Source organism: Chiloscyllium plagiosum, unplaced genomic scaffold (genome assembly GCF_037043375.1).
Source record: "Chiloscyllium plagiosum isolate Xiang-an unplaced genomic scaffold, Cpla_swu_hap1 HiC_scaffold_14, whole genome shotgun sequence".
NCBI lineage: Eukaryota > Metazoa > Chordata > Chondrichthyes > Orectolobiformes > Hemiscylliidae > Chiloscyllium > Chiloscyllium plagiosum.
The window spans coordinates 24,621,242-24,633,640 of NW_028270152.1; the positions used below are offsets into that span (position 1 = coordinate 24,621,242).

Here is a 12,399-nt window from a genome sequence, read left to right on the forward strand (position 1 = left end):
CAGAAATCCCACCTTCAAGATTGACCATTTGTTCCTCAATATCAACAGAATCCCAGGAGCAGTAGCCATTGTCAATAATACACTTCTGCCTTTACCTAGGTTCAAAAAGGTAACTGATGGCAGAATAGGGTTTACAGAGAAATCAGTAGCAAAGAATGATTTGGTGAAAGGGCAGAGGGTGCCACTCATGGGAATCCAATGTCTGATGGCATATTCTTCAGTGAATAGGACTGGTTGGTCTCGTGGCATGATAAATGTCCATCCACCACTAGGTTATTACTAATGGTGGCAGGATGAGCCCTCTATGTGGGCATTAATTACTTATTTAAGAGTCTCAATTAGCATCTGGAAAGAGGCAGAAAAGAGACTGGGTCCTCACCCTACACTTTTCTGGCTGATCTAACAGCTCTCCCTTATCATGGAACTCAATTCCAGATAGATGGGCATTAAACTCCATCCTGTGTATGCAATTTTATCAATAAGCTTTATCCTTGAATATTCAGTTCTTTTTCTTTTGTTTCTACAAATCATTGGGTTAACACATATGCTTAAGCAAAATCATAGATAAAGCAGCAAAGATTTACCAATAATTGTGGATCTGAAAGGTGTTGCAAGTAAAAGATCTTGCAAAATATTTGCTGCAAATAGTTTGCTAGACATGATTCATAGTCTATTGACTTTTGAGTTTAAAGAGAATTAATAAATTGAATGCACTACTATTCTTAAGAAGAGCCAAAATCCTAATGTTGGTGCTACTGCTTAGTTTAGACACATTTTGAAGTTATCGCTGATAAATGCACCAGTCTCCATCAAAGATTCAGATGGCATCTCAGTATGATTTCAGATAGAACTGATGGGACTGTCTGCATACTAAGAGATCAGTGATTGTGATAAACAGCAGTATCTGGACATATAAGGTGCAACGACTATAATGGGCTTTAATGTAACGTCGGAAAGATTTAACAGGTATTTTTGTTGTGACAGGAGATTTTTGACTCCACAGAAAAATTGCTGCAACCATTTGTGCCAGTTAGAGTAACAGTAAGTATAATGTATTTGTTTCTGATTAAAATATAATTTCAAACAAACATTTCATCCAATCGTATCAGCATTGTAATTGTAAGACCTTAATTTTTTTTGTTAATTACTTGCTGTCACGTAATTACTGAGCAGAGCATATTTCATCAATGGACAAGTCACAGCTATCTTGATCTATTTAAATGAAAGGTTGTGAATTGAAAAGACTTCGAAGCCACATTATGAAAAAGACGACTAAGGTGTTGAAAATCCATTGCTATGTGTTTTTAATAAGGTATAACAAATGAAAATCACTGTGGTGCTGGATTATTTGCAACATTGGGTTTAGAGAAACACAAAATTTCACCCATGAAAATTTCCCAAGGTGGTTAGCATCTATTGATTAGTGGAAGAGCAGTAGGGAAAGTTATTTGTGTATACTTAACAAACCGTAAGGATTTTCTTCAGAAATTCTAAAATGAATATTATGTAGTTTTTAAAAATCATTTAATTGGGTTTTACAGCTTTGATATATGGTTTCGTCATATCTAGATTGACACAGTTTTGTATTCTCCAGAATATTTTGTATTCTCCAGAACCTTGCTAAATATGCAGTTCCTGAAGCTTTATTGGTAACTAAACATCTGAGGATAATATTTCTCAGTGTTTTTAATGCTCAAAGTAGAACCTGGGGAATGTACAGATTTATGAATATATAATAATTGCATACTAATGTGCATGGACATTGAATTGTTGAATATGGCATTCCAATCAAATAATGTCATCCACTGGTTTACTATACCATCCTATACTAACTGCATGTTGTTTCTTATGCTGATCCCTGAAAGAAATATTCTATTCTTCCTTTGGAGTTGTAAATGTATTAAGCTGCAGCAAACAAATTACCTAAACGAAAAAGACCCTTAGCATTTGTAAAAGTAGGTTAATATTTGAAGCGGAAATGCTCCTTCAGAAACTATCGGGAGAATTTAATGGTTTTTCCAATGAGCCTGGCCACTGCAGGAGAGCTGAGGGCAATGCTGCCAGTGTTATTTCTAGAAGCAGCTTTGAATTGACACCCCAATTAGGAAGTGCTCTGCTTGCCATCAAATTTCCTGGCTTCATTGGTGGTAATTTTCTACCACACATTCCGCTGTTGAGCAGATGTCCCATCTATGAGAACAAATGTCCAAATGGAGGCTTGCAACTCTTCTGTAGCAGGTCACTGCTGGTATGGCAGGATAAAGATCACTGCTCTCATCCCCAATTGGACATGAGTAGGGTGATATAACTGGGAACAGTTAAAGTAGTCTTGAAGAAAATGAGGAGGAAGTGAGGACTGCAGAGTCGAGAGTGTGGTGCTGGAAAAGCACAGCAGGTCAGGCAGCATCCGAGGAGCAGGAGAATCGATGTTTCAGGCATAAGCCCTTCACCAGGAATGAAGAAGACAAGGCTGAATGCTATTATCAAGGGCAAGGAGGTGTCTTTCTGCTGGGGTAATTTTTGCCTCTGGTAGGAGTTTCCATTGGGCACAGATTCCATGAGTTTATAAGCATACATACATGGCATGCCCCATCCATTGCTGTTGCAATGCGTGATGGTGAAGTGAGTTCCTTAAGTCATGCCCTCAGGGCTTCAATTAGCCTTGGAGTAGAAAGGCTGCCCACTCCATATTTAATGCAGGAGAGTTGGGAAAGTGATGGGGTCTCCACTGGATGCCTTCCTGCTCTCTTAAACAAACCTTCCACCTCCAGGCTCACTTGTCAGAGAGCCATAAAGATGTACAGCATGGAAACAGACCCTTCGGTCCAACCCCTCCATGCCAACCAGATATCCCAACCCAGTCTAGTCCCATCTGCCAGCATCTGGCCCATATCCCTCCAAACCCTTCCTATTCATATACCCACCCAAATGCCTTTGAAATGTTGCAATCGTACCAGCCTCCACCACTTCCTCTGGCAGCTCAATCCATATACATACCACCCCCTGTGTGAAAAAGTTGCTCCGTAGGTCTCTTTTATATCTTTCCCCTCTCACCCTAAACCTATGCCCTCTAGTTCTGGACTCCCCGACCCCAGGGAAAAGACTTTGTCTATTTACCCTATCCATGCCCCTCATAATTTTGTAAACCTCTATAATATCACCCCTCAGCCTCCGACGCTCCAGGGAAAACAGCCCCAGCCTGTTCAGCCTCTCCCTATAGCTCAAATCCTCCAACCCTGGCAACATACTTGTAAATCTTTTCTGAACCCTTTCAAGTTTTACAACAACACCTTTCCGATAGGAAGGAGACCAGAATTGCATGCAATATTCCAACAGTGGCCTAACCAATGTCCTGTACAGCCGCAACGTGACCTCCCAACTCCTGTACTCAATACTCTGACCAATAAAGGAAAGCATACCAAACGCCGCCTTCACTATCCTATCTACCTGTGACTCCACTTTCAAGGAGCTCTGAACCTACACTCCAATGTCTCTTTGTTCAGCAACACTCCCTAGGACTTTACCATTAAGTGTATAAGTCCTGCTAAGATTTGCTTTCCCAAAATACACCACCTCGCATTTATCTGAATTAAACTTCATCTGCCACTACTTGTGATAACAGCATTAAATTCTACCCTACGTTTGTAGATGTGGGCATCAGCCAACACAGATTTAGATTAGATTGGATTAGATTACTTACAGTGTGGAAACAGGCCCTTCGACCCAACAAGTCCACACTGACCCGCCGAAGCGCAACCCACCCATACCCCTACATTTACCCCTTACCTAACACTACGGGCAATTTAGCATGGCCAATTCACCTGACCTGCACATCTTTGGACTGTGGGAGGAAACCGGAGCACCCGGAGGAAACCCACGCAGACACGGGGAGAACGTGCAAACTCCACACAGTCAGCCGCCTAAGCCGGGAATTGAACCCGGGTCTCTGGCGCTGTGAGGCAGCATTGCTAACCACTGTGCCACCGATTTATTGTGAAGTTCTGTATACTGAGCACAAAAGCATGAACATTTGATTTTAAGAGTGTTACCAGTCTATTTTAACAGACATATTTTGTATTAGAGCTACTTGGTGTTAGATATAATGAACTAACGTATAATTTTGTACTCACTTTAGGATGACCCTTCAGAGAAGATCACAAAACAGCCTCTAAGGGATCCAGTGCCTTACCTGCCACATTGTTCTTCATCTGAGCCCTCAATCTCACGACAGTGTAGACAGAAGAACAATGAACTAGCAAAGAAGACTGAAAAGGTAAATAGCTGAATATACGTACTGTTATGATTCTAGCTAATGGTAATATTGGACACGTCAAACTCCAGAGTGAAACTCCACTCTGACAGATAATTTATTTGATTTTTGCAGGTGGTCACTATAGTGTTAGTCATTGAAACATATGCACAAGAGGCACTGATGTTCTTTAATGCCAGAAAATTTGTTTATTTCACAAAAGATATAAAAGACAGTTAGAAAAATCTTAACCACAAACAGCAAAAAACAAAATTCCATTCTGTTTCCCAATACTATCCTTTTACAGCTACTCAATTCAAGAGGAATTTTACTCTTATCTAAACTGTTCAAGTTTTTTCTTAGCTTACTCTTTCCAATTTATTTTCCTTGGATAATTGACATAGTTTTTGGTCTCGTTCATAGTATGCTGGCATGAATCTTTCACAATTCTGATAGCCTAAACTATTGAAAGATTTGAAGATTTCCATACAAGGTCTCCTGGATTAGACAAACTAAAACACTTTAGCTAGAATGACTGATTTCTGTGAACTAAATGTTTGATTCTTCTAGTAAGCGAGACTGTTCCCCATCTGTACTGAACTCCTGATTCTTCTGAACTGAACTCAAAAGCTAAAACTAATAGCTTTCAGATCTATTGTAAATTCAGCAGGATAAATGTTCCATCGATTTAACATCACTAGGGTTTACTTTCATTTAACCTGTTTTCCTAAAGCTATTCTGACGTCTGGAGCAGGTAGGACCTGAATCTGGGCCTCCTGGTTCAGGGGTAGGGCCACTACTGCTGCACCACAAACACTACTAGGATTCTGCTAGGCACTTGACTGCAGTCAGCTGCTTACTTGGAATTGATGCACTTAAATCACTGCTCCAATAATATTTCTGATCCATTTGAAGGCAGAACTTATATAGAACTGACCCAGATTCATCTGCCTCTTTATTGAAGTTTTAAATCCCAAAATACAGTATGTAGACGTATCATTATGATATATTTAACAAAAAAGCTAATATGCTTTCTTCGAACCTAGGATAAATAATGTTACATTCCAATTTTCTTTGGAGCACAAGTGAATTAGTGTTCCCTGTTGTTTGTGAAGCTCATTATTCTCCAACTGCTTATATGCCAGACTTGGTTCCTACATTTCAGGGTTGTCCAACCTTTTTTGTTTGACAGGGTGAGCAACATTTCATCTTTTCTCTCACTCTGGGGACCAGTGAGCAAATTTCGAAGAGATGGGGTTTACTAGCCCAGTAAAATAAATTTTAAAATATCCAAAGCATTAAGTTGTCCATATAATAAAAATGGAGAAAGTGAGGACTGCAGATGCTGGAGATCAGAGCTGAAAAATCTGTTGCTGGAAAAATGCAGCAGGTCAGGCAGCATCCAAGGAGCAGGAGAATCGACGTTTCGGGCATAAGCCCTTCTTCAGGAATACTAAAATAAATCCTATAATAAAAATAACCATTAAAAAGTGCAAAACAGCAGAGCTAACTAATAAAACCCTTTTTTACCTCTTTGGCTAAAAGCAGAACTAGACAGAGAAAAAAATCTAGACCATAAGCCATGTTGACTATCCCTAATCAGTCCTTGCCTTTCCAAATACATGTACATCCTGTCCCTCAGGATTCCCTCCAACAACTTGCCCACCACTGATGACAGGCTCACTGGTCTATAGTTCCCTGGCTTGTCCTTACCACCTTTCTTAAACAGTGGCTCACGTTAGCCAACCTCCAATCTTCCGGCACCTGTAACTATTGCTGATAGAAATATCTCAGCCTCTGTCTCACAAACTTGATTGAGTTTTTTGAGGAAGTAACAAAGAGGATTGATGAGGGCAGAGCAGTAGATGTGATCCATATGGACTTCAGTAAGGCGTTTGACAACGTTCCTCATGGGAGACTGGTTAGCAAAGTTAGATCTCACAGAATACAGGGAGAAATAGTCACTTGGATACAGAACTGGCTCAAAAATAGAAGGGTTGTTTTTCAGACTGGAGGCCTGTGACCAGTGGAGTGCCACAAGGATCAGTGCAGGGTCCTCTACTTTTTGTCATTTACATAAATGATTTGAATGTGAACATAAGAGGTACAGTTAGTAAGTTTGCAGATGACACCAAAATTGGAGGTGTAGTGGACAGCGAAGAAGGTTACCTCAGATTACAACAGAATCTTGACCAGATGCACCAATGAGCTGAGAAGTGGCAGATAGAGTTTAATTCAGATAAATGCGAGGTGCTGCATTTTGGGAAAGCAAATCTTAGCAGGACTTATACACTTAAAGTCCAAGGGAGTGTTGCTGAACAAGGAGACCTTGGGGTGCAGGTTCAGAGCTCCTTGAAAGTGGAGTTGCACGTGCATAGGATAGTGAAGAAGGTGTTTGGTATGCTTTCTTTTATTGGTCAGAGTATTGAGTACAGGAGTTGGGAGGTCACGTTGCGGCTGTACAGGACATTGGTTAGGCCACTGTTGGAATATTGCATGCAATTCTGGTCTCCTTCCTATCGGAAAGATGTTGTGAAACTTGAAAGGGTTGAGAAAAGATTTACAAGGATGTTGCCAGGGTAGGAGGATTTGAGCTATAGGGAGAGGCTGAGCAGGCTGGGGCTGTTTTCCCTGGAGCTTCAGAGTCTGAGAGGTGACCTTTATAGAGGTTTACAAAATCATGAGGGGCATAGATAGGATAAATAGACAATATCTTTTCCCTGGGTCAGGGAGTCCAGAACTAGAGGGCATAGGTTTAGGGTGAGAGGGAAAAGATATAAAAGTGACCTAAGGGGCAACGTTTTCACACAGAGGGTGGTACATGTATGGAATGAGCTGCCAGAGGAAGTGGTGGAGGCTGGTACAATTGCAACATTTAAAAGGCATTTGGATGGGTATATGAATAGGAAGGGTTTGGAGGGATATGGGCCAGGTGCTGACAGGTGGGACTAGTTTGGGTCGGGATAACTGGTCAGCATGGACGGGTTGGACCAAAGGGTCTGTTTCCATGCTGTACATCTCTATGACTCTATAAGTTCCAATCACCAAGGAAGAGCCTGGGAACCAGGAATGAGCTCAAGAGTTTATTATGTATCACTCACCGTGATCTCTCTCTGGTGGACACATTCCAAGTTGGCCTCAGCTGATGTAAGTGGGGGTTGATAATAGCTTGCCCTTTAGCCTGGGATTTCCTCTACTCTCTACTTTGTGGATTTTATTTTATAGCTAGTATCGCCTTCCATTCAGTTTGTAGGATTAACAAAATGCAGAGAGTAGGAATAAATCTGTCATTCTCACATTGGCAGGCTGATTAGTGTGATACTGAAAGGGTCAATATTTAGGTCCCGGTTGTTCACCACATAGATCAATGATTTCGATATGGGGACTAAATATAATATGTCGAAGTTCTGAGAAAGGGTCACTGAGCCCGAAATGTTAACTTTTATTTCGCTTCACAGATGCTGCCAGACATGCAACTCCTGTTTTTGCTTCTGATTTACAACATCCACAGTTCCTTCAGTTTTTGTATGTCTAAATTTGATACAAAACTAAGTAGGAATGTGAGTTATGAGGAAGATGCAAAATGTTTCAGGAAGATAGTGGGCAGCACGGTGGCACAGTGGTTAGCACTGCTGCCTCACAGCGCCATAGACCCGGGTTCATTTTCTGCCTCAGGCGACTGACTGTGTGGAGTTTGCACGTTCTCCCCCTGTCTGCGTGGGTTTCCTCCGGGTGCTCCGGTTTCCTCCCACAGTCCAAAAATGTGCAGGTCAGGTGAATTGGCCATGCTAAATTGCCCGTAGTGTTCGGTAAGGGGTAAATGTAGGGGTATGGGTGGGTTGCGCTTCAGCGGGTCGGTGTGGACTTGTTGGGCCGAAGGGCCTGTTTCCACACTGTAAGTAATCTAAAAAAAATTTGGACAGGCTTAGTGATTGGGCAGGAACATGACAGATGGAATATAATGTGTAAAAATGTGAGGTTATCCACTTTAGTAGGAAAACTAGGTATGCAGAGTATTTCGAAAGCATTGAGAGGCTGAAAGATGTGAATGTGCAAAGGGACTTGATGTCCTTGTTAATAAGTCACTGAAGGCCAACATACAGATTGAACAATCTATTAGGAGGGCGAGTCAAATGTTAGCCTTTATTGCAAGAGAATTTGCGTACAGGGGTAGTGAAGTCTTGTTTCAACTGTATAGGAGCTTGGTTAGACTGCATCTGGAGTACTGCTTTAGTCTTCTTATCCCAGGAAAGATATTATCACAGACAGAGTGCAACAAAGTGGTGGGCGGCACGGTGGCACAGTGGTTAGCACTGCTGCCTCACAGCGCCGGAGACCCGGGTTCAATTCCCGCCTCAGGCGACTGACTGTGTGGAGTTTGCACATTCTCCCCGTGTATGCGTGGGTTTCCTCTGGGTGCTCCGGTTTCCTCCCACAGTCCAAAGATGTGCAGGTCAGGTGAATTGGCCATGCTAAATTGCCCGTAGTGTTAGGTAAGGGGTAAATGTAGGGGTATGGGTGTGTTTCGCTTCGGCGGGTCGGTGAGGACTTGTTGGGCCGAAGGGCCTGTTTCCACACTGTAATGTAATATAAAAAGGTTCACCAGGCTTGTTAACTGGACTATCCTATGAAGAGATTGGGCAAACTGGGCCTGTATTCTCCATAGTTTTGAAGAATAAGATGTGATCCTATTGAAACCTAAAAGATACTTAGGATGGCAAATACAGTTAAGGTATTTCCCCTGGCTGGTGATCTAGAACCAGGGAATGCCATTTAGGACTGGAATGAGAAATATTTTTTACTCAGAGGAGGGTGAATCTTTGGACTTCTTTACCTAAGAGGGCTTTGGAAGCTCAGTCTTTGAGTATGTTTAAAGTTTATAGATTTCTGATTACCAGTGGTGCAAATGGTTACGGAGATAATATGTGTAAAAGCCATTGACGTGCTTGATCATATTAAATGGCAGACCAGACTCGACAAGCTGAATGGCCTACAACTGTTCCGATGTTCCTACTCACTCACTCATGCAGTCGGCCACCTACCCAGCTTGTCACTTGTTCACTCACCCACTCAGGATCCCAGTCATTCTCCAAGCTAATCAACCTCTGCCCCAGCCACTCATTCACCCACCCACTCCTCTCCATGTCCATGCTAGTCACGCATACAGTCAGCAAGGTTTAATGATTAATGTTGCTGAGTTTACTAGTAAGTCCATCAGAACTAAATTTGGGAGGAGGGGACAGCCCCTGACTGGAGAATCTTCTTTCAATGTCTCTAGTTACAGCTTCTTTCACAGTCTTCCAGCTATGCTTAAAGTACCTTTATAGATTAGATTAGATTGCTTACAGTGTGGAAACAGGCCCTCGGCCCAACATGTCCACACCGACTTAAAACAAGATTTGGGAAGTAGAAATTAATTTGTCTTCACGGCACAATATAATCATAGTTCCATGTTGGTTGTCTGCATGTTACCTGTTGCATAAGCCTGCAATGTATAGTATCAAGGGTAATCAGGAATAGGCAGAAAGCTCTGGCCCAGCTAGCATTTATCACGTCCCATGAAAGAATTAAAAATTCCCTTACCTACCATCATCTCATTTCTAGAATCCACACAGTGGTTTGAACAGGTGGAGGTGATTTTTATCATTTTAAATAATGTTTTTAAATCTTCAGGTGAAAACATCAGCTCCTAGACAATTACCTGCTCTACCACATGATGAGCCGAATGTTTACATAAAGAAACTGCAGAATAATCCCGATAAAATTTTTACATCAATGGCCAACTCAAAGAATAATGAAATTGGAGCCTCACAGGTTTGTATGTTGATGATTCTCTTCTAATATATTGAGAGCTTTATAACCATTTTCACAGAGACTCATTACTCTTTGCATTGTGCTGTATCTCACTTAGGCTAATTCGATTATTCTTGGGTGCATGGCATTAAGATTAACTTTATGAGGAGTGCAGCAGTCAGGAGGGTAGGAAAAATTCATCTTGCCTAGCGTAGGACCACATGTGACTTTGACTCTCTGTTACCATCAATCAGGGAGAAAAAAATCCAAAGCATTTCTAGTCATTGTTTGCATACGATATCTTAATGTTACATAATCATTGATGGAGGATTTCTACTTGACACTTATTTTGGATTGAGTATCACCAACCACTCCTATATGTAAACTTGTTGCACTCTAAGGGTGGATTTTTCTGGGAGAGCATATAACCCACTATCCCACTACTGTACTGAGAAAACTTGCTATATCGCCCACCAGCTCGCTCATTAAGAGCTGATTGGCTTGTTTCTCAGCAAGTTGCAGGCCTTGACACTGGTTTCCTGGGTTGTCCGAAGCTGCCAGCCAATCAGAGGCAGGAGCTTGCGATCCTCAAATCTGCCAGTCAAATCCTACTCTACAGAGGATCCAGCATTATCAAGGCATGTACTTCTTGTAATCATCTTTGGGGGTGGGGAGTCTGATGAAAGAGCAAGGGAGTCATGCCACCATGACTCCCACACCTGTTCCCCGATTACCCTCCAGACCCACCAAGAACGCAGATGATTGGAGAGGTCCTAGGGAGTGTTGTTGAACAAAGAGACCTTGGAATGCAGGTTCATAGCTCCATTAAAGTGGAGTCGCAGGTAGGTAGGATAGTGAAGGCATTTGGTATGTTTTCCTTTATCGGTCAGAGTATTGAGTACAGAAGTTGGGAGGTCATGTTGCAGCTGTACAGAACATTGGTTAGACCACTGTTGGAATGTTGTGTGCAGTTCTGGTCTCCTTCCTATCGGAAAGATGTTGTGAAACTTGAAAGGGTTCAGAAAAGATTTACAAGTATGTTGCCAGGGTTGGAGGATTTGAGCTATAGGGAGAGGCTGAACAGGCTGGGGCTGTTTTCCCTGGAGCGTCAAAGTCCAAGTTTACAAAATTATGAGGGGCATGGATGGGATAAATAGACAAAGTCATTTCACTGGGATGAGGGAGTCCAGAACTAGAGGGCATAGGTTTAGGTGAAAGAGAAAAAATATGAGAGAGTCCTAAGGGGAAACTTTTTCATGCAGAGGGTGGCACAAGCTTTAAATTGCCAAACTGATTTACTAAATCGTAAAACAAAAATAAAATGGTTTGGATGCTGCAAATACTCTGCAGACTGTTTATGACCTTTAAGACTCCTCATTGAATTCAGTGATTTCCGATCATGATCCCTTATTCCACTAATTTGCTCCAGTTTTGATAACAGGTCATCAACCTGAAACATTGATTCAGGGATTCCAATGATTAAATACTTGTTTCAGCAGTGTAGACTGGAATTTCACATTGGGAACATGCAGAATTCCTGATTCAGCTGATTCTGAAGGAATTGCACAGGAAGTTGAAAATTTCAATGTACAGCACCCTCTGCATCTTGAACTCTTAAAAAAAGCCCCTTAAAATTGAAGAATTTCAAGGGTTTCCACTCACTTAAGCTTAATAGTTACTCAGGTAAAGTTAGAGCATTAAAATTCTACTCCAGCCTCCGGGCAAAGATTAATCTGTACCAACTGATTTCCTTCCGTCTCAACTAAAAATGCTCTCCCCAATCAAGACTGGACATCCATAAGTGCTGTGGACTATCAGTAGCAGCAGCAGATTGTGACATTCTTTGTGACTGTGACAAAGATAAACCATCCTTTTCACTATTCTTGACTTAGTCACATCCTTTGGCGTGGTTGACCGCAGCATCCTCCTCTCCGCTGATACATCCAGTTAGATGGACTATGCTTGACTGGTTTTATTCAACTGTAGCCAGACTAAATCTTGCACTGATTTCTATTCCCATTTCTGCACTGTTGTCTGTAGTGTCCCACTCTCATTCTTGTCTTTGTTACTTGTAGACTTGATTATTCCAGTGCACTCTAATAGGCCCTAAACTCTGAAATTATCTTTCTACTTCTTTCCACTTGTCTATGTCACTTCTTTCCTTTAATACTCTCCTTCTAGCCTCCATCTTTGATTAAACGTTTGTTCATTTGACATAATACCTCATGTGGCTGGATTAATTTTTAAAATGCTCCTGTTAAATATCTTGGGACATCCAATGGACAAGTGAACAAAGTAGTAATGGCACTCTATAGAATTAAATAGAATTAAAATTTCACTCTAAAATTGTTTTGTTT

At 41.6% G+C, this 12,399-nt stretch overlaps 1 protein-coding gene across 3 annotated transcripts in view; it reads left to right on the plus strand.

The window, feature by feature from the left end:
- Window positions 1–12,399, plus strand: part of nek4 (NIMA-related kinase 4) — a 51,824-nt gene that overhangs the window by 31,658 nt on the left and 7,767 nt on the right. For all 3 annotated transcript variants that reach the window (XM_087994185.1, XM_087994183.1, XM_087994184.1), the window contains 3 exons: window positions 985–1,041; window positions 4,136–4,273; window positions 9,923–10,063. In XM_087994185.1, the coding sequence (XP_087850311.1) occupies window positions 985–1,041; window positions 4,136–4,273; window positions 9,923–10,063 (336 nt within the window). The remainder of the gene's footprint in view (window positions 1–984; window positions 1,042–4,135; window positions 4,274–9,922; window positions 10,064–12,399) is intronic.